General features: G+C 35.5%; 1 protein-coding gene across 1 annotated transcript in view; it reads left to right on the top strand.

Moving 5' to 3' along the window:
* The window catches only part of LOC148947023 (phospholipid-transporting ATPase ABCA3-like), a 513,909-nt gene that overhangs the window by 150,333 nt on the left and 339,626 nt on the right, over window positions 1-23,950 (top strand). The window contains exons 6-8 of the mRNA XM_089096491.1: window positions 1,390-1,637; window positions 3,017-3,257; window positions 19,719-19,892. Of these exons, the coding sequence (XP_088952617.1) occupies window positions 1,390-1,637; window positions 3,017-3,257; window positions 19,719-19,892 (663 nt within the window). The remainder of the gene's footprint in view (window positions 1-1,389; window positions 1,638-3,016; window positions 3,258-19,718; window positions 19,893-23,950) is intronic.

Below are 23,950 nucleotides of genomic sequence, written 5' to 3'. Positions count from 1 at the left end.
TCCAGGAAAAGGAGCATTACAGTAAAGTTTGAACAAAAGTCAAACTTTCGGAGGAGCACTACTCCTCCAGAAAAAGAAGCACTGCAGTAAAGTTTGAACAAAAGTCAAACTTTTGGAGGAGCACTACTCCTCCAGAAAAAGGAGCACTACAACGAACTTTGAACAAAAGTCTAACTTTTGGAGGAGCACTACTAAATTATTCCTCCAACATCGATGGTAAAGATGTCAACTAAAGTGTGAAAATTAAGAAGGATAAGATATCCTGTGTTTTGTGTGGGAAGGGGTATGTACCAATTCTGACCCCTTTGAGAGGAATGAGATTCTTTAAATTCATGCATAAATAACCATAATATTTTCCAGAGTTGTTTGTTGGATCTCAGCAAAACTTAGTAATCAAACTAGCAATTTGACATAGGGTAAAAAAGTCTGGTTTTGAACTATTACCAACATAGTTTTTGTTTTAAAGCTGTCCTATAATCCCTGGTGAACTGATCAAAATGTTTAGTGTATGAATTTAGTTCAAAAAGTAAACTTTCAATGTTGTGCATTTTGTATTTTTGAGAGACTGACAACTTTGCAGTTGCAGGGAATATCAGAAAGATTGGATAATAATTTTATTTAAAAACAGACTGTATCTTTTTTCGGTAAAAAAAATAATACACATCTAAGTCTCGATATTTTGCCAAAAGGAGGTAAATCATGATTCTGTGCTCATGTAAAGTCACTCATTCTAAAAGGTAAAATTTTAAAGAGACTGTAGAAGATTCAGCCAGTCCTCTTTCATCTTCAAATTTCTAGAGACAGGCAGTACCTTGTTTAAATAGTGAAAGTGCAATGACAATTCATTTGGGAATTGTCAATCTTTATTATTAAAGGACTGAGGCACAGTTTCCAACTTTTAGTAAAATGCTACCAAGGTGCATCTTTTTCCAGTTGGATATGTATATTTCAATCTGTATCATGAGAGGAACAAATTGGGGCCATAGGCTCTCGAACGCTTTCCTTTATTTAATGTCAGCTTTTCAGCTTAGTGGGAGGTATGTGGTCGTGTTTTTTTTTAAAAGAATATTGGCCTGAATCCTATTGGTGGTACAGCCAAGATGCTTCTAAGATTGACTTTCTTTGCCATATGCCTCAGAATTTTCATAAATCGCCTTTTTCATAGTTTAATGCAGATTCCATGTAACCATTTTTTGATTGTTTGTCAGGGGCTCAGACTAGAGAAAATTTAAAAATGAAAAAAATTACGGCGGTTCGGCTCTAAGACTAGAGAGGGCAATTTCATAGTCGGGTGTTTTATCTTTTCCTTTCCAAACGTGCTAAGAAAGTAAAAAAAAAGATCTTAGCCATGTTCATGTTGATTTCTGTTTAATCCTGATTATTTTTCAGGTTATTACCGTGAGGGATTTCTTACCTTACAACATACTATTTCATGTGCCATTATTGAACATGCTTCTGGTGCAAATTTGTCATCAGTAGATCTGCAGATGCAGAGGCTACCTTACCCAAAATACGTCAACGACTCTTTTGCTTCAAAGTTTGAAAATTGTTTAAGTGTAATTCTACTGTTGGGTTTCATTTATCCTGTGATGAACAGTGTCAGAAACATTGTTAATGAGAAGAAGGCTAAACTGAAGGTACTCGCTTCATTTAATCCTACTTAACAAAAATAGCGTTTCATAGAAAATAAAAAGATTAGATGATGCAAAAACTATGCCCTTATTGTCATTATTTGCTTGCTTTTGGTTTGCAAGAGAATCCCTACTCTCCCATATTTTGAGTAAAACTAAAGTCAGTTCTTTGATACCTTGGGTTGATCCTCCATAGACTTGAATTCTGGACAGCAGGTTTCTAACGCTGGTACCTAGAAAACCCAAGGGAACTTATCATTTGTGCTTGCTTGCTAATAATTTTGGCGATAAGGAGAATCAATAAAGTAATATAAATAAACGATATAGTAAATAACGCGCGTAAAAGTTATTTTACCTACAAAATGGTAGTCCCTTGTGTGGATGTAAGAAAACAGTTGCTGACATTCGTTAATGTATCCCTTTCCCCTCCCAGTGCCAAAGAAGTGGTAATAATAACTTAAATTCACATTTGGTACATGCTATCGATTGTTACCCTCACTAAGTGACGTCGGATAAAGTTTATCGAGTTGGAGTTCCTTATCATGTTATCTGTATTCATACATTATTCTCCTAGAATACCTGAGATATCAAATTCATATTCCAGTTTCAGATCGTCTTGTGCTTAAATTTTATTGTTACCCATATTTTATATCCTGAAGGGCACTGGCCAGGTTACCGTCAGCGAAGACGTGGCTTTGTGTAGAACCATATTTCTTTGAATATTTCCCTTATTTTTCGTTGTTTCTTTACTTTTTATACAGTCAAATATTGAATTGACATTTTATCTCTTGAGAAGGTCTTGTGAACGAGTTTAAGTGTAATTGTGAATAGTTATTGGACTTGAAAATAAGGTTAATAGCACACGTGAATATTTTTTTTTAAGTTTTAGTTCTTATTTAGTTCGGATTAAATGGTGGTTGTGGCTATTAGCTAAAGAGCAGACAAATCAAAGGAAATTTTTTTTCATATCTTGGAAATCAACAGGACTTTTCATTTAGCCCTCGATTAGTAGCTGTTAAGATATTGATACGGAGCAGCCACATGAAAGAAAAAACATTGTATTCAGAGTTAGCCCATTACTACTACTACTACTGCTACTACTACTGGAACTGGGGCTGGTGGCGCTGTGTTAGGTACCCAGGCGGCACCAGGTAGTCACACTGGTGGTGATGGACCCCAATCTCTATTCCGTCATTAATTCTAATTTGTTAGTTTAGCATTATTATAAAGTTTCTTGGTGTATATAGACTGTTAAACATCGTACAGCAGATAAAAAAATGTCCTTTATTTTATTCTGTAATTTATTTAGGAGTTTAACCTACTTTATAATCCTCTTGTTCGATATCATTTCATTTCTATTACAAAATTATCTTGTCCACTTACAGGAGACGACCAAAATTATGGGTCTTCCTAATTGGTTACATTGGACTGCATGGTTCGCAACGTTATTGCTGCTCTTCTCAGTGATAATGACAACTATTACCATTTTGCAAAAAGTACCATGGTATGGAGATGGCGTTTCGGTGGTAAATAATACAGATGGGACTGTACTGTTCTTCTTCTATATGGTCTACGCTTGTAGCATGATATGCCTTTGCTTCTTGATCAGCACATTTTGTAAATCAGGTAATTAAGTGTTCAAAATTTATTTTCATAAAACTTATATCCTTTTAGCAATGAATAATATTTGTCAAATAGTTCGTGGTAAAAGTCTGTGAGCCCAAAGAAGTTCACATGATTTTCGAGAAAAAGGTGAATGGCACTTAAAAACAACAAGTGATCTCAATGAAAATAAAAAAAAATTCCCAGAAGAAAAACTATAGATCCACGTTTTTTTCCACCCTGGTGATTGTATCGAACAGATAGTACCAGGACATTTATCTTTATGCATGATTTACCCAAGTTGATGCACTTGATTTTTCATGAAAACAAGTTTAGTGATGTAGTCTGTAATTTAGCATCAGCTGTTATTTAGGAGGGGTGATGAATTATTTGGTAAGAGCAGGGATGACAGAAGCTTAGAAGAGCACATTTGAATGGCCAAGTTCTCTAGATCTCTGTAATCCTTCAGATAAATAGATAAATAGAGCAGAGGAATAGGGATTAATCTCTCATTTCTCTTATACTACCATAGAATGGTAGGTCAAGAAGATGGAAAAATTCTATGCGTTTCATTGTTTGAAAAATACATTGCCAGTGAATTGTCTTTATATTCGATGGACTTCCATTAACAATGATAATAGTGTTGTTAGCGCTTTGAATTTGTTGAAGCAAATGAGAGGGAATACAATAGGATTTGTATTTGGACGCATATGGATCCAAGTTAGATGCATTGATTATTTGACTAGTGTTCATGGTTCCAAGTCTAGTTGAACACTGCCGTTGTGGGTGATTTTTCAGTAATTTTCAAACTAATTTAGTGAGACTCGTGCAAAGCTATCTATCAATTGTTCATCAAAGGCACACTGTAAACAATGTATTTTTGAAATCATTGAATTGGTTATTTCGTTTTCAAATATTTGGGAATCTCGGTCTAGGGATTGTGTTGTTAACTCGTATAGGGATCTGTAAGATAGGTCAAAAGATGTATGGTAGAGTGGGGTACCATTAATTTTACAAACAAGAATGGAAATTTCAAACGTTTAAAATTTACATGTGGAGCTTGTCCATGAACCTGCCACTTCCACTTTTCAAAATGCCAAAGCAAGTTTTAAATGAATTCCGCCATTGATAAATGAAGAATTAGTGTAGGTGTGTGAATCCGTTGCAATATGTTGTTGCTTAGTGATCGTATGCAGTTCGATATTATTTGTACTGGCTCTCAATTTTGCTATTGCCAAAGAAACAGAACTCATAACATGGTGTTTTTTACAGGATGTTTTGCCGAGGTAAAAGAGACTGATAAATCCGGTGCATCTGAAAATAACTCTCAAAATAAAATTAGATGGATCCAGTGGTCCTACAATATCGTGGGAGGGCTCATTCGAACGGAAATTAAAAGTTCTAATGCCCTTTTTAAGAGACCAAAAAATTGGAGGGCAACTAGGCCCCCTCACACGCTCATTTTTTGTTCAAAGTCACCCTTAATAATACAAATTTCCATTTCCAAGCCAGTGTCCTTTGTTTCGCTGTCAGCTTCGTTTGTCGGGGCATAACAAACAAGGACCGTCATTTTTCCTTGCTTGTGATTGAGTCGAGCATTAGCGATTCTATCCGAGATGGGATTGAATGACAGTAGACACTTCTTGGATTTGTCATCAAGAACTAGTCCGAGTCAATTTCTTCTGGTGGTTGTCTGGCCAGACCAGAGAAGGTGGTATCCCTCACCTAAGGGATCATTTCCATTCCCGACTAGGTGGGTTTCTGTTATTCCAGCAACAGAGATGCGGAATCGTTTCAGTTCAATCGCCAAAAGCGTCTTAGCTCCGGGAAAATTTAATGTCAATACATTCCAGGTGGCAATTCGGAGGCCATCTTGGTCGAAAAGATTCAAACGCTGTTCATTTCTCAGTCCAGGGGCAAGCAAGGGTTGCGATGGGATAAAAGAAGGTTGGTCATCCGAGGCAGTTGCTAAGCTATTCATTGCAATGGGTTTCGGGTGGAGGGTTGCAAGCCCAACCGACCCTAGGCCTGGATTCTGGTTAGAGCCAGGATTCACCTGGATACTAAGAATCCTGGGGTGGACTCTACCCACCTCATGAGGTTGAGGCCACCCTGATCGGAGCGTTTAGTTAGGGCAAACCCCGTGTCCAGAGGTACTTGGTCAGCAGACATGGTCTGCATCATTCCGGACGAGCTTTATTCATCTCCAAGGGGTCATTTTTAAATAATTGGAACAAAATTCGAACTTTAGTGTTTAGAGTGAGGGATTTAATAGGGGGCGAACCTTCTATTATGCGTATTAAAAACATATTAATATAGAAGTTCGTTACGTAAGTTAATTCGTAAGTTACGCATATTTAATACTAATAAAAACGTTCTTAAATAAAATTTAAAAACTTCGGAGAAAGCCATTTAACCCAATAAAAGTAAAATTAATATGGAATTTTTTTTTTAATTATTCATGTTCGGTGAGCCAAAATCAAAACCTGCACTAATACAAAAACGTTCTAAAATTAATTAAAAAAAAAAGTTTTTTTAACTGAAAGTAAGGAGCAACATTCAAACTTAAAACGAACAGAAATTATTCCGTGTATGCAAGGGGCTGTCCCCTTCTCAATGCCTCACTCTTTATGTTAAAGTTAGACTCTTACTCACAACGCTATTTTTAAAACAATAAAATCTTTAGCGTAAAGAGTGAGGCGTTGAGGAGGAGACAGACCCTTTCGTATATGGAATAATTTCTGTTCGTTTTAATTTTTAATGTTTTTCCTTACTTTTAGTTAAAAAACTTGTTTTTTTTAATTTAATTTCTTGTGGGACCCCAAAGTTATCAACATTAACTATATGTAGCTCGTATAGTTTGATAGATTGCTGCTAGTTCTCACCAATGTTTAGTTTATGTAGACATTTATTTACCTAAACAAATTGTGCATTACACAATTTTGATAAGATGATTCTATGGTGAGTGTTGGTAGTTAATTAGTAGATTTTTTTTTACAAATCTTTAAACGTTCAATCCACGTAATATTCTTCATTGGGAAAAATTTCAATAATTAATATTTATAGAGAGCGGTTTTCGTCGATTGAATTGTTATAGTAACCGTGTTTTACACACACATAAGCATTTTCTGCCTTGAAAAGACTTAAACATGAACTAATTAAAGAATAGGGTTCCTTGTGTGGTAGGTATGCCATCTCTCACAAAAGTGTAGGGAAAGAAATCCTTTTTATATCTAATGATTTTCTTTGGTGAGTGTTTTGTTTATCTATTCTCTTTTTGTTCTGTTACAACTTTGATATCTTTCGTTTCTGTGCTGAATAGAGCACAGAAACGTTTCTGACCTTTCTAGACCTTTCCCATTTTTTTGAGATTTCAATTGTTCACTAAAGGATCGTGCTCAGGATCTGATATTCTCCCAAACACTTTCTTTAAAATCTTTGTCAGAGCCCAGTCATGTAGTGTAGAGAATACAAAATTCGAGTCAGCTATTACAATGTGCTTTTTAGACAAGGGTAGGGCAGAGCAAAGTAGCCTATCAAACCAAGTGCCAACACCAAAGCCAGACATTAACGAGCGACTTTTGTAATATTCCATTCCACGATCCTATTGTTGTAGTGGCAGTAATTAGTTCCAAACCTTTTTGATATTGCTAAGGGATCACCTATCTTCAAAAATTGAAGGGTTTACGGGAATATATTGGAGTTTATATTGTAGTGATCAATATGGTCTTGATTGGTTTTTCTTTCAAGAATGCATAGGAGGGGAACGTTGCTATGGTCAATTCTCGTGGCCTCATCGAATGAAGCATATAGAAACATGTAACTGTCTGAGGAGAAGCCGGATGAATAGTCTGCAAAAATTACACGTTCCCTCTCCTTGCTGTTGCTGGTATTACCACTCTTCATTATCTTATTTTTAAAACCAAGAACATGTTTTAAAACTTCTGTTTTTTACTTTTATAACTTTAATAAATCAAATAATATTATCATTTTGATTACCAAATATCAGTAAATATATATTAAACTGATAACGCACAATAATTGGTATTTTTTTCAGTAAAGTGCAAATTATGTTCTGGCCTTGGGAACAGGGCTTCCACTCTGGAATCTTAAAATTCGGGGACAAATCTTAACAGTTCGAGGAGTTTTCGGGGACAAGTCTTCAGAATTTGGGGAATTTTCGGGAAAAACAAAATGTAATTTGGTTGCAACAATTTGGAACCAAAATTGGTTTTAGCTTTGTTTTCAGGCTCAAATAGGGCTTGGATCCGCATAGTAAATCAAGCCTTTTACAAAGTTGGATTTAGAGCCAGAGCAAGGGATTGGAAACGATAGCTGAAAACACTTATTGGTGATATTGAGGCAAAAACTTCAAAAGTGTCTAAGAAAAAATAGTGAACACATGTGAACTGTAAATACCAGTAGCAGTTTTTCATTAAGTCATCTATCTCAGTAATTCATTAATAATAATTAAAACAAATATTGTTTGCGGTTTCTATATAGGTAAATTAAACAAAAAAAAATTCAACCTATAAGTATGGGGCAACATTAAAACTTAAAACAAACAAAAACTAAAAGAAATTGGTTTTTCATACTGATTCTAATGTTTTAGGTGTTTACCCCCCCCCTCTCCAGAAAAATCCCGTGTGGAAAAAAGTCGGGGTACTTGTTAAGAATCCAGTAAACACGCGACGAATCACATCTAGAATCTAATGAAATCCTAATGAAAAACAGGTTTCCACTGCCTTGTGAGGTATTACTCACTCCGTGAAAAATGTTCAAACTTTAGTTTTTGGGTTTGAAGGGGCAACAAAATGTACCTATCTTAGGTTAGGTAACATATTTAATCAATGCTATGCTTTACCCCACCCCCACAATTTAAAAATATATAGCCCAAATTTGTTTCTAAACTATTATATTTGTATCATACTTTGTTTTATTTCATTATCATTAACGAAACTTCACTTATCGAATGTTTACTGGATTCTAAACAACTGCCGAAACCGAAAAATGCCCCTCCTCCCTCACAATAATACCCCTTTCAGAAAATGCTCTCCTGCTGAAAATACCCCCCGCAGAAATTACCCCCGTGGAAAATACCCCCCCCCCCTGCGGAATATACATTTGTTTTATTGTTTGTTTCTGCTATGCTTTCTTTTCCATTTGTTACCTTATACTAACTATATAGTCACCGATTAACCCCCATCCCTCCCAAAAACCCTGCAGCCATCCATGTTCCAAATATAGTACTTATTGCAGTCTCAATTTTTTATCAGACCATCTAATGCCAGGACATGATAGCTATAGGCTACAAATCATGTAAAAGTTACTTATTATTTTTCTTCACACTAACATTATTTGGCATTATTAACCAGCAGTTCGTGATAAATAAGTCCAATAATAATATAAAACTCGACAAGAAAACAATATGAGTCTAATAACCAAATTTTTACTTTAAGCTGTAATGGAAATTTTTCTTATGAATATTATTTTTGGGGTCACGTCTGCTTAAATCCCCTATTTCACGACCTTGTACATAGTCTATAGCTAAGTTTTACCTCATCAGGAGGAACAGGTGGTACATTTTTATGGTAAGAATATGGTATTTAGGTATGGTTCTCAAGAAGAAATAATTATACCACAATTTCTTCAAATTAATTTGTTTTTATCTCAGAATTAGCCTTCATACAGGGTTACTAATTGTTCAAGCATTAGAGGGTATAAAGATAGGCCTAAATATTTAAACAAGTTTAATTGGCTATCTCGAATTTGAGCAGAACATATTTTCCGTAATATTTTCTTTGCGTAACTAACAGCTTTGCAAGACCGCAAAAAGATCCTTAAACCGCAGTTTAAAATACTCCGCCCACTTAATATATTACACAGGTGAAGGGCAGGGGCGACTCTACAGCATTTTTATTGGGAGGGGGGGGCAAGAAGGGTCCCTATCTGGATAATCAAATGGCATGGGATGTATAATATAAGTGTTTCCACATTATTGGGGGGGGGGCAACTGCCCCCCCCCTTGCCACCGCCAAACGACGCCCCTGATTAAGGGACCAGAATAATAATTGTGAGGGGAGTGCAGGGAGAATTGACGATAAAGGGTGGTGTGACAAATACAATACTCAGAAAAAAAGAAGAAAAGAACTTAAAATTTACTCACCGAATGAAAGGAAAATTTTAATGGTAAGAATTCCTGGCAAAAAATCAATCCCTTCAATGTGTTGTGCGTTCAATCATTAAGTATTAAACATTTGTGCAGTAAGTCCAAAGCCAAAAATAGCAAATGGAAACAAAATTTAAACTTATGATTCGACTTTCAAAACATTTCTCCCTCTTTAGAAGTTCAATTTCAAAACCCAAAATCCAGCTGAGAATTCCGTTAAACACCTTCAAATATAACTCTTGGCTAATTTGGTTAAGAGTGTCTTGACCAGGAATGACATAAATATAAGAATCTTATAGCATTTGAAATACTGCATTCAAAATGGTTTTATCTAAATCCAGGAAAATAATACTTTTGTGAAAATATGAAGAACCGTCTTTACTTAAATTATATCAGCTTGGTTTCTATGCAAACTACCAAAGGAGACGAAAATTAACGAACAAAAGTGTAGTGAAAAATTATGGTATGTAAAGTAATGTTTGCTAGGGATAGTTACTAGGGGTGACACCGTGATTGAATGAGTTTCGGGCAAATTTTGGGGATTCGGGGAACCAATTTTATTTTCAGGGAGACACATAGATTTTCGGGGAAATCCCTGGAATTTGGGGGATAGTGGAAGCCCTGCTTGGGAAGCCAAAGGTGTTTTGAGCCAAACTTATGTTAATTTCTGCTCGTTTTGAGTTTGACTCTGCTATTTATTGTAATTTCTGTTCGTTTTGGGTTTTATTTATTTATCGATGCTGATTTGTGGTAGTTTCATGCTTGGTAGATTATTTGATTTTATTTTTGCTCATTTTTTGTTTAATGGAGTTCTTTACTTTTCTTTGAAAAATTTATTTTTGTGAAAAAGTTTCGAATTAATTTCTGTTTGCTTTCTATTGACATAGTCTTTTCAGGGAAAAAGAAAATAATACTTTAAATTTTTTTTAAGACTTTATAGTTTGGCCTGCTATTTGCATGCTAGATAAAAATTTTCAGCAATTTTTAACACCATACACCCTTTTAAAAATGTGAACACAAATAGTAGTGTTTATCTTCGTTTCATACCTCCTCTAGTTGACCTGAAATGGAAAACTTGATACCACTCGTAATATAATCTGTTTACTTTTTTTGATAGTTTGAATATTCTTACGCTATTTTGATTTGGTTAAATTTTAAAAGCAGAAGTAGCCCCGAAAGTTGGAACATAATACCCTTCAGTCGTTCTTGGGATACTGCTGAGATCCCTTATTGGGAATTAGCATTAACACAGTGCATTTTGATTTAATCTTAAGGCGACGTGTAGTTTTTAAACATAAAGGCACATGGGTGGGTGGGCGTGGCACTTCAAGTTCAATCATTTTATTATTAACATATGCATATATATAATTGACACAGGCCCATGGGGAGACAAGCTCGAAAAACTAGGCCTAGACAAAGATAGAATAACAAATTATGCTACAATACAAAGATAATTACGACGGCAAAGATACAATAATACAACAATAATATGAAAGAAGCAGCTAGCCTAGGATCCAGTTATAAAAAAATCAATATTATTAAATATAAATTAATACTAAAAGGTAGCCGAGAGGCCCACATTCACCCAGAACAACAAACCCAACAAATAACTTGGTCTTATTAAAAAGACGCTTAATTAAAAGTAATCCTGAACTAAATGAAATTTAAGATTCCTTTTTATTAAATGGATAGAAGAAAATTTATCAATAAAATCCTTGTGAACATCCCAGCACCGGGCTATTGATACGAATGGAGCGAATTTAGATCTCTCAGTACTATACTTGTCAATGTAGATACTCTTTTTTTTTGTCGCGTGTTATAACGATGAAAATCTTCTGATTGGGAGAACAAACTTTGATTGAGGTAATATGGCGGTAATTTCTTAATCTCATAATTAAATTTGAAAATAATTGCTCTAAAAGTAATTTGTTGAGAAACTGAAAGTATATATAGATAAGTATATAAAGATGCTGTAGAAGATTTATTTGGAAGTGCAATAGGCGATGGAATAAAAAGTTTCAGGATTCTTACTGTTTTATTTTGTAAAATCTGTATTGGTTTAATATGGCTTTTAAATGTAGATAAATATACTAGAGAACAATAATTAATATTAGACTGAATCAGAGCAAAATAAATGCTTCGTAAAGCAGAGTAGTGCAAATAATGCTTCAACCTCCGCATTAAACCAACATACCTTGAAATCTTTAAGCGTATATTTTGAATGTGTGTTTTAAAAGATAAAGTTTCATCAATCATAAGTCCAAGGTACTTTATCACTTTCACCGGAGATATTGGAAAAAGATACTTTGAAGAAGTAACTCGGGTAATACGAGGGCATATATTTGACTTCCTGCCGTAAATTATGAAATTAGTTTTTGATAAATTTAAAGCAATAAAATTTGAAGAACACCAATCATTAGAAAATCCAGTATCAAGTTTTGCCTCCAACTCCTCGCCATTCCTCTCAGAAATTTAAACTGCCGTATCATCAGCAAAATGTGTGTTGAGACATAGGATTGCCAAAGGGTGGTGAAAATCATTTATATAAACCAGAAAAAGCAGAGGACCTAGGAAAGAGCCCTGAGGCACCCCAGCCATCGAGGACTGAGGAAAAAGCTAAGAGAGAAAATTACCTCCATATATTCGCTGCTTTCTCTTATCAAGATAAGATTTAACTAGATCTAACGCCGGTCCGCGCACACCACAATTATCCAATTTACGAAAAAGAATACACAACGGGATATTGTATCGAATGCTTTTTTAAAATCTAAATATGTTGTTGCTGGAATTTCACCCCTATCTAAGCATTCATGAATATATTGGATGAGAGCAATGATAGCGTGTTCAGTATTGTGTCCAGACCTAAAACCAAACTTGGAATTTGTGAAAAAATTAGACGATTTGAGAAAGTCATAGAACCTCTTATAAATTGCCCTCTCAAATATTTTAGAAAATGCTGACAAAATATAAATAGGGCTGTAATTTGATGGGTTCTCAGGAGAGTCACCTTTGTGAAGTGGAATTATCCTCGCTTCTTTAAAAGCAGACGGGAAACTACAGTTTTAAATGAAAGATTAATTATATGATGTAATGGTAAAATTACTGTAGACAGTATTTCTTTAATGATGATAGAACTAGACCCGTCAATTCCCACTGAATTACCTGGATTTAGATCACACGTTATTTCAAACTGAGAAAGAGGCCCAAGAAAATTCAATTACTTTGAGGAGATGGAAGGTATGAAGAAAAATGTTTATTACTACTACGTGAATCAAACTGGTTCATTACTGATGAAACAATTTTCTCTCCTATACTAGCGAAATAAGTATTCACAATATCAGCCACTTTCTCTAATTTGTTTGTAGTCGATCCATCTTCTAAACTAATATCTTCAGGAAACTTAAGAATTAATTTTTTTATAATAGAATTTATTAAAGACCACGTTTTGCGAGGAGAATTTTGAGCTTCTTCGAAAGACTCTTTATAATACATAGGTTTCGACAATCGTATCAGTGCGGTTAATTTATTTTAGAAAACTTAAAAATTTTCAATATTATAATCAGTTGGATTCTTTAACTGCTTTTTAAATAACTTTTTTTTCTTAACCGATATCAAACTTCCAGACGTAATCCACGACCTTATAGGAAATTTTTCTCTGCAAACTTTCTTCATAACAAATGGGCAACTAGAATCAAGGCAGCAATTGAAATTTCGTAGGAAAGTATCAGTTGCCATATATATATCCTCCGTGGATATTACATCCAGCCAATCCAACAGACCAAGGCTTTCATTCAGGTGCTTAAATGTTATTTTATTTATTAACCGTACTTGACATCCTTGGGATTAGTTTCTCTCCAAGCACTTTCAACTATTAAAAAGGGCATCAGCTCTTTTTATTTTTAATCGAATGAGTTCTTTTCGAAGTTCCTACGACAACTCCTTCGATACGAAGTGCCCTGATCTAAACAACAACAACAACAACAAAATAATACATTATACCCACATCGATCTTTACAATAAACATGTCAAGCCTTCCAATAACTTTCGACTATTAAAAAGGGTACTAGGCCTTTTGATTATATATACCTCATCTGCCACCACGGCATAAATTAAAACCCATATCCTGAGGGCTGTTTGGTTGGTTGTCATCCTCTAAGACCTAACCTCCAAAACCTTCAACTACGTTAAGCAAAATGGCTATCTCAAAATTTTGATTGGATTTGTGTGGGAAAAAGGTTGGCGTGAGATGGGCGTTAATTTCTCTCCAATCAGTTTCAGCTATTAAAAAAGGCACTATCCCTTACAATTTTCAATCAAATGAGCCCTTTTGAAGTTTCTATGACAACGCTTTCAATAAAAACCTTATATACCCCCAGAGTATAACTTAAAACCCATGGCCTGAGGGGTGGGTTAAGGGGGATTGTCATCCTCAACGATCTAATTTCCAGAATTTTCTGCAACGTTGAACAAAATGGCTATCTGAAAATTTTGATTGGATGTGTTTGGGGAAATGGTGGGCGCGAGAGTGGGGTTAGTTACCCTCCATTCACTTTCAACTATTAAAGAATGCACTAGCCCTCTCAATTTCCAATTGAATGAACCCCTTTCGAAGTTTTAATAACAACTCTATCTATAAAAACTTTATATGCCCCCAGGGTAAACTTACAACCTTTGCCGCGGGGGCTCTGAGGGACTTGCCATCCTTAAATACATAATTTTCAGAACTTGCAAAATGGCTATCTCTAAACTTTGATTGAATGTGTTTGGGGAAATGGTGGGTGTGAGAGCGGGGTTAATTACTCTCCACTTACTTTTCACTATTAAAATTGGCAATTTCAATTTCCAATCAAATGAGCCCTTTTTGAAATTTATGCAACAACTTTATATATAAACCTTATATTTTCCGAGGCCATAACTTACAACCCTTGCACTGAGGGCTCTGATAGGGTTATCATCCTAAAAGACCTAATTTCCAGATTGATCGACTACGTTGAACAAAATGGATATCTAAAAATTTCGATGCATATGTTTGGGGAAATGGTGGGTATGAGAGGGGGGTTAGTTGACCTTCAATCACTTTCGGCTATTAAAAGTGCTCTAGCCCTTTCAGTTTCCAATTGAATCAGCCCCTTTTGAATTTTCTAAAACATTGCTTTCTATAAAAGCCTTATATGCCCCCAAGGCATAACTTACGACCTTGCCCTGAGAGCTGTGGGGATGGAGGCGTTGTCATCGTTAAAAACCTAATTTCCAAAACCTTCAACTACGTTGAATAAAATGGCTTTCTAAAAATTTTGATTGTATTTGTTTGGGGAAAAGATCGGCGAGAGGGGGGGGGGTTGTTGCCCTCAAATCGCTTTTGAGACTATTAAAAAGGGTACTAGCCCTTTGAATTTCCAATCGAATGAGCCCTTCTTAAATTCTGTAGGACAAGGATTTCAATAAAAAATTATATGCTCCCAGAGTATAACTAATAACCCTTGCCCTGAAGAATGTGGTAGGAGTGTTCTAATCGAAAGTATAGACCCTGAACTTTGAACTGCGTGGAAAAAAGTGCTATCTCAAAATTTTGATTTGAGGTTTTCGGAAAATGGTGGGTGTGGAAGGGGTGTTAGTCGCCTTCCAAACACTTTCGACTATTAATAGGGGAATATCCATTACAATTTCCAATCGAATCAGCTCTTTTTGAAGTTTCTACGACAACGCGTTCCATGGAAACCATATATGCCCCAAGGGCATAACTTATAACCCTTACTTTGTGGGCTTTAGGGAGGGGGGGGGGCTGTCATCCTCAGAGACTTAATTTCCAGAACTTTCAACTACGTTGAACAAAATGGTTATCATAAAATTTTGATTGGATGTGTTTGGGGAAAAGGTGGGCGTAATAGTTGCCTTCCATTCGCTTTCGACTATTAAAAAGGGTACTACCCCTTTGAACTTCTATTCGAATGAGCCTTTTTTTTAAGTTTCTACGACAAAGCTTTCGATAAAAACCTTATATGCCTCCAGGGCATAACTTACAACACTTGCCCTGAGGACTCTGGGGATGTGTCCTCCTCAAAACATAATTTCTATCTGAAAATCAACGACGCTCAATAAAATGGCTATCTAGTAATTTTGATTGGATGTGTTTGGGGAAAAGATATGTGTGAGAGGGGGGTTAGTTGCCCGCAAATCACTCTTGACTATTAAAAAGGGTACTAAACTTTTGAATTTCCAATCGAATGAGCCCTTTTTCAACTTTCTAGGACAAAGATTTTATAAAAACTTATATGCCCCCAGGGCGTAACTTATAACCCTTGCCCTGAAGACTGTGGGGTGAGTGTCCTACTCAATAATATAATTTCCTGAACTTAAAAACTGCGTGGAACCAAAATGCTATCTCAAAAATTTGATTGGATGAGTTTGGGGAAATTGTGGGCGTGGAAGGGGTGTTAATTGCCTTCAAATCACTTTCGACTATTGAAAAACGCACTAGGTATTTCAATTTCCAATCGAATGAACCCTTTTTGAAGTTTTTACTACAACGCTTTTTATAAAAACCTTATATGCTCTCAGGGCATAACTTGCAACGCTTGCCCTAAGGGCTGTGGGGGAGTGTCTTCTCTAAAAACATAATTTCTATCTGGAAATAAACTACGCTGAACAAAATGGCTATTTCAAAATTTTGATTGGATGTCTTCCGGGAAATTTTGGGCGTGTAAGGGGTGTTAATTGCTTTCCAATCACTTTCGACCATTAAAAAGGGCACAAGCTACTCCGATTCCCAATTGAATGAGCCCTTTTCGAAGTTTCTATTACAACTCCTTCGATATGAAGTGCCCTGGTCTAAAGAAAAAAAAATTACATTGTGCCAACATCGTTCTTATATGCCCCCCCACGGCATAACTAAAAATCCTTGCCCTAAGGGTTGTGGGGGAGTGACCTCAAAAAATATTTTTTATCAGGAAATCGACTACGCTGAACAAAATAGCAAATCTCAAAATGTTGATTGCATATGATTCGGGAAATGGTGAGCGTGGAAGGGGTGTTAGTTGCCCTCCAATCACTTTCGACTATTAAAAATGGCACAAGCCACTCCAATTTAAAATCGAATGAGCTCTTTTCGAAGTTTCTACGACAACTCCTTTGATACGAAGTGCCATCGTTCTTTACTTAGGCAACGCTTTTGCGCTGCCTATGATTTCTCTTTCATTGCCATATTGATTAAGAAAAATGTCAAGTGTATTGTCATCATTGCTTCGATGAACTTTGAGTGAAGCAAAGTTGGTTAGAGTTAAGTTGGGAAGTCGATTGAAATTCGCATGATGTTATCAGATTATGAATGAAAGCAGTAGTTTTTTTGAGTGTAGAGTTAAATGAGAAGGTGAATGGTTTGAATCAATTGTTCTGCCCGTGTAGCCTTTATTGGACAGTATTTCTGCAATGCCTTCTTTAATTAAGGACTAAAAAATTCGTACCACGATTTTTTTGAATATTTTATATAAAAAATTGCTCAAAATTAGTTTCTAAAGCTTTATTAAGCTCATCAGCTCTTTTGGATTGCAAAGGAGTGGCATATCCGTAGTGACTATAGACAGTAATTGGAAATAAAATATACATGTAGCCTACGGTCTATTCTGACGTCTTTGAATCTTGTATTGAGTCAAAAGACCTGCTTGCATTACTTGCAAGGAGAAATAATCTTAGTCATAGGCATCACGCTAGCGCTGCCTAAGTAAAGAACGATGGGGGCACAATGTGTTGTTTTTTTTTTGTTTTTTTTTCTCCACACCCAGGCACTTCGTATCGAAGGAATCGTCGTAGAAACTTTGAAAAGGGCTCATTCGATTGGAAATTGGAGTGGCTAGTTCCCTTTTTAACAGTCAACAGGGATTGGACGGCAACTAGCCCCCCTCCACGCCCATCATGACCCCAAACACATTCAATCAAAATTTTAAGATAGCAATTTTGTTCAGCGTAGTTGATTTCATGATAGAAAATATGTTTTTGAGGAGGACACTCCCCCACGTCCCTCAGGGCAAGAGTTTTAAGTTATGCCCTGGGGGCATATAAGGTTTTTATAGAAGACGTTGTCGTAGAAACTTTTAAAACAGGTCCATTCGATTGGAAATTCAAAGGGCTAATACCCTTTTTAATGGTTGAAAGGGATTGGAGGGCAACAAGCCCCCCGCCCCCACGCCCATCATTCCCCTAAACACATCCAATCAAAATTTTGAGATAGCCATTTTGCTCAGTGTAGTTGATTTCCAGAAAGAAAATATGTTTTTGAGAAGGACACTCCCCCACAACCATCAGGGCAAGAGTTTTAGGTTATGCCCTGGGGGCATATAAGGTTTTTATATAAGGCGTTGTCTTAAGAAACTTCAAAACAGGCTCATTCGATTGGAAATTTAAAGAGCTAGTGCCCTTTTTAATATTCGAAAGTGATCGAAGGGCAACTAGCCCCCCCCCCCACGCCCATCATTCCCCCAAACACATCCAATAAAAATTTTGAAATAGCCACTTTGTTCAGCGTAGTTGATTTCGAGATATAAAATGTGTTTTTGAGGAGGAGACTCTTCCACAACCCCCAGGTCAAGAGTTATAAGTTATGGCCTGGGGGCATATAAGGCTTTTATAGAAGGAGTTGTCGTAGAAACTTCAAAAAAGGTTCATTCGATTGGAAAATCAAAGGGCTAGTGCTCTTTTTAACAGTCGAAAGTGATTGGAGGGCAACTAGCTCCCCCCCCCACTTTCATCTTTCCCTCAAACACATCCAATCAAAATTGTGAGATAGCCATTTTGTTCAACGTAATTGATTTCCAGATACAAATTAGGTTTTTGAAGAGTACACTCCCCCGCAACCCTCAGGGCAAGGGTTTTAAGTTATCACCCTACGTTCTGGCCTTCCCAAGGCCAGAACAAAATTTGCACTTTACTAATACAAAGGGATGTGTATTGTCAGTTTAATATAAATATACTGATATTTAGTAAACAAAATGTTAAAATTATTTGATTTAGTAAAGTTATAAAAGTAAAAACATTGATATTCTTTTTCAGTAAAGTGCAAATTTTGTTCCGGCCTTGGATGGCATAGGGGTTTTGCGCCCAACTTGTGTTAATCACTGCTCGTTTTAAGTTTGACTCTGTTATTTATTGTAATTTCTGTTCGATTTCGGTTTAATTTATTTATCGATGCTGATTTGTGGTAGTTTGAGCTTGGTAGATTATTTTGTTTTATTTTTGCTCATTTTTTGTTTAATGGAGTTCCTTACTTTTCTTTGAAAAACTTATTTTGTGGAAAAAGTTTTTTTAATTAATTTCTTACAATGACTGCCACAAATCCTTTGATTTTGATATTTAATGTAAGTTTGTTCATTCTGTGATGTTATCTCGTTGCACGCTTTTCAAGTTCTGGCACTTGAGTAAGTGTACTGGGTAAGCTTTGACTTCCTACTTTACCAATATTCTCGTACAATAAACTCGCATTGATGTACTGACTGATGGTGACTGACCATGAGTGACGATAGAAGTGAGTTGAATATCATATCAAGATGCTTTCACTTGATCCTACCTCCTACTATTGTCCAATCGTTTTTAATGTTATTGTTTTCTACTGCTAGTGCTAGGTTTGTTCCAAATCAAATTAAAATATTTCATCCTCCTCTTTGATGACATTCGATTATGTTTGTTGTATGTCCTATTAAACCCCATTGAACATTTGTATTGACTATTAGACTTTTGGGAAATTTTGAATCTAAACCTAACCTAAAATGTCATTTTTGATGTTCTGGGCTGTTGAACAAAGATTCTTTATGTTGTCAAATTTTTGTCCTGGATTGTTTTTGTAATTATGAAAAATGTAACGCGAAACCTGTGTTTCTTTTTAAACGAGGCTAATCAAGTATCAGGTTCTTCGTTAACATCTATATACACATCACCGTTTTTATAGCTATTTCATCGCTTGGAGCTTTTATAAAATGTTGAATGTCTTTTAACAATTTATAAAAGCTAAATAACCCTTTTATCTCCATTTCTATATACTATTTGGGAGACTGTCAAATGTGGCAATTAAGAAAGTCAACATGGCATTTGTTTTTAAGTTTGTTTCGAATCTAAGAGAAAACATGTATCAGCTTCAGTTTTTTTCCTAACACAGTTTTTTCTTCATTCTCTTTTACTTTCTAAAAGACAAATGCTATCAAAGAGGGATTATCACAGTGACACAGATTTTAGGTTTTTATGGATTTTGGCGCTTAAAGCTTATTTTTTTGCACAATGTGTCTACGCTATTGTAAGTAGTAGCATCATTTTAATTTTCTTTGCTTTTATAGGATCAAATGGAGTACTTATTGCAGCTCTTATTTGGTTCGCCAGTTTTGCCCCTGCTTCTCTCCTGGCGAACGAATACAGATCAATGTCCCGAGGAAGTAAATACGGGGTTTCTATTCTGATGAACACGGCTATGGCATTTGCTATGAAAATTGTATCTAAGTTTGAAGGAACAGGTAAGGACACGTCTAAATTTAAGCGGTAGCTCCCATCTTTTTCTTGTTTATCTTTGTGCACTTTTTATCGTCTGAAGTCTAGTATAATTTAGTCTTCTCTTTAAAGAGATTTAGAACACATACTATATGTGTGTAGATTGTCAAAAAGGTGGATATCATGAATGGCTTTCTGTATTGAGTTGACGTTTTCTGAAGGAGGTGATCAATTGATCAAAAGGCAATATGTGAAAACTGCTAATACTTCTTTTGTTAGTGCTGCTACAACAGGTGCTGCTGCTGCTACTTAGTCTGCTGCTTCTGCTAGATTAATGGTGTTATTGGGAAAATTCCAGAAAAGGTTGAGGAGAGGTTTGGCTACATAAGACCAAGTAATGTATTTGCGTATATACTGTCAAAATATTTTTTCAAGATTTTCCTTAGCAATTGTGTTTAAGTTTTGCCAATTTTCCCCAACAAATAGTTTTGCTTTAATGATGTTATTAAATTATTCAATTGCAACCCGTCTTGTTGCATTACATATAGCCTCTGAAATATCTAAATTCTGCACAAGTATAACTATTATGTTTTTCTTAATTTTTCATTCATGTGTTTATAAATTTGCCATCTCTTGAATCGAAATGGAGAAATTTAACTTTTGAAAAATTTAATGAGAAATTTAATAAAGAAATGTCAACAAAGAAATTTAAATGAGAAATTTGATCTAAATTTAACTCTTCCTCTGTGTTTAACCTTGACAGAATCATAAATTTAATAGGGTATGTATTCTCATGGGTGGTGATTGACAATGGTTTCTTTTATATTACTTTTATTTTTGTTAGGTGGAGCCAAAATAAGCCGTCCCTTCATTACTTTTTAATTTTGATATCCAAGACAATTTCCAAATACTGGTTCAGTTATATTATAACTAGAAATCACCAGTTTCAGTAATTTGATTTCATTGAAGATATTTTGGGAAGATTCCGAGGTCCCATTGCCAGGATACCATTTGGCAATACTTCAAGTTAAAGATCGACATTCATGTTTTTTTCCAAGGAAAAGTTCTTTGATCTACTATTAAAGATGATTTTTACTTATTGACAAATTAACTGTTTCATTGTTCCAAATGCAATAGATTTGATGCAATTTGAGTAAACACCAACTTTTTTTTTACATTGAGATTATTACCACTAGGTTTTATACACAAAAGTCTTATTGGTATCGTCAGGTTCATCGGTGCAATGACTTTTTGTCCAACATAGTTAGGATCATTGGCAGCCTGTAAAATATTGTTTGCAATTTCAATCTGTTTTCCATAAATGAAAGGTCAAGTAGGGATAAAATCTTTTTAATAGACAGTGACAAATTTTGCAAAAAAATGGTACATATTTTGTTCACATATGCAGTGACTATCATCAGTAGTAATGCTAAAGTTTAGTATTACTACTGATAATGGTCACTTCATATGCAACCGAAATATCTAGTATTTTTGAAAAAAATATCACTGTCTATTGAAAGGATTTTATCCTTATTTTAACTTTTATATATCGTCATGGAATGGCAGTTTGATCTTAGAAATTATCTATGTCATATGTTTTCCAATAGCAGCTGACTCATTAGGACTTCAAAATTTTATTTTTTGTGTCATCTTTGTAAGTCTTGATGTCGTTCCTAATATATAGTTTCACCTAAAAACTAAAAGTTTGACATTAATTTCATATTTTATTTAACTTTTATGCCAAAAAAGCTCGTTTGATTGGAGTATACTTAGATGTACAATTTTGTCGTTCATTAAGGTTAAAGTCTCTGCTAAATGTTTTTCAATATTTTCCAAAAACCTTTTGGATCAGTAGGATATCCAAACACAAGAATACAAACGGAAAGTTTTCCCAACACAGAAACCATTTTTGTCAGTATTGATTTTTCTTAGCCATTTATCTACTGTTTATTGTCAAATTTGAGACCATGAGCTAGGCAAGCTTGTTTTTTTTTGTTTTGTTTTTTTTTGCATGAGGAGGGTAATTCACAGTAAACAGATCTTCAATACTTGTTGTATCCTTTACAGGATAGAGAAGTTCTGGGCAATAGATATTCTATTTTCAGAATACAGTATTGGAACACAGATTGTCAAAAGGGTGTATCTGCAATATTTTTGGAACGGCTTACCATTTCAAGATGAAACTTCAGGGATATACTGAGGGGGATGTGTAACTGTCCTATTGACAGAATTTACATACTACTACTGCTGATGATAGTGCTGCTACTACTGTTTCTACTACTACTAATATAACACTATTAGTGCTAATACTGCTCTTACTACTACCACTATGACTATGATACTGCTGCTATTAAAGCTAAGCGTATAAAGGTGAAAATATAAGAGAATATTGATGGGGAGTTTGAATTAAATGAAAAGAGACTATTTCCATGCAGATTTTCAAAAAGGCCTATCTCCAGATTGGATTGGAGCATTAAGTCGGACGAGGGACTGCCTATAGGGAAAGATAAATTGACTAAAAGGTTGTATGTGCAAACAACTACTAATAATCCTACCAAATGTTTACCTTCATACGCATAGCGTTAGTGGTAGGTCCTAATGTCCTAGCATCTCTTTAGCTAAAAGTTCATGGCCATTCAGTGTCTCTGTCAAACAAATCGAAGATATTGGCGGAATCGCCCTCTTCGTCAAGTTTGGGAGTTTGAAGAAGGGTTATCCCTGGGATTTGTGGAACATAATCGTGCTAATTTAATCCAATAATTTCCAGAAAAAATCTCAGGGGAATTTACATACCCACCAGCACAATGGAAACATCCACAAAGAATAATCATGAAGGTTTGGGACAACTTAATCTGGGGTTTCAGCAGGATCAACAAGGAATTTTCTCCCTCATAAGACTTCCAATTTAGAAAAGCGAAGAATCAGATTCTGGCATATACAACGATACCAGACGTCAAGAGGGCCGGGCCACACAAGCCTTCAAATTTTCATCGATGAAAATGAAGCCAGTTCTCCTTAAAACCTGAATTGCCCCTTGGCATAACTTAAATTTTTTCATCTTAAGACATACCAGGGTATGTGAAAACAAAAGAGGTACAATAAAATCGGATCAACATCTGAGCAAACCATGAATATAATTTTTCTGGGACCCATACTGGATTAATAGAAAGAAGAACGAACGTCAATCCCAACAGAGGGCAAAACTTGCATATATAGTTCATGGAATATTGTATGAAGGAAATAAGTTTCGATTCTAATGCAGGTAGGAACAGCGAATTTGGTAATCGAACCAAGGTTTGGGTGAAATGTAAGTGGCTGGTAATGGGAGAGAGTATCTCCCTGAGACCCAAGATTGGAAAGGCAAAGCCTCTATAAAGGGATCACAACTGACCAACCAGTTGTGCATTAAGAGAACTTTCTATAATTCATCACTCCCCGAAGCCAATCCTCCCCAAAAGAGACCAAATCCCTCTTAGAGGAGATAGGATAAATCCCAGCTTTTTTCCCAAGTCTTTCATATCAAACCTAAAACTCATACATCCCCAATTTTACAAAACCCGTTGTAATCCATTCATTCCTACGCTTGATCATCAATGGTTATCCCCAATGGGCCCAAGGCTTCTTCGTTCTCTTTAAACTGTTTTTTCCTCCCGTTGTGTTGCATTTCTCTCATGATTTTACTTTATGCCATTACATCCTGAATTTGTAAATACCATTTTTTGGGCATTTATTTTTTCTTCTCTACTTTTCTGAAAATTTTTCACTCAAGCGGGATAAATTATCTCCTAATGTGAATTGGACTTTCATGTCTGATGCGTCTTTTTTCTCGCGACTGATGCTTAGAAAATTTATTATGGCCATCTGATGGCCTACAAGTTGCTTGAATAAAATTTCAACTATTGAAGATAAAATATTGTGGAAAAATATATACGATTAGGGATCACAACTGATAAACCTGCTGTGCGTTGAGAGAACGGGCTATAATTCCTGGCTCTTCGAAGGGATGGCTTCCCAAGTGAAACCAAGTACCCTTTAGAGCTATTAGGACTAATCCTATATATCTCCCAAGTCTTTCCAATCAAAC

Source organism: Artemia sp. Qi Xiang Cuo, chromosome 11, assembly GCF_049724085.1.
Source record: "Artemia sp. Qi Xiang Cuo chromosome 11, ASM4972408v1, whole genome shotgun sequence".
Taxonomy (NCBI): Eukaryota; Metazoa; Arthropoda; class Branchiopoda; order Anostraca; family Artemiidae; genus Artemia; species Artemia sp. Qi Xiang Cuo.
Note: the sequence above shows the minus strand (reverse complement) of the source record. Positions and strands in the feature narration are given on the sequence as shown.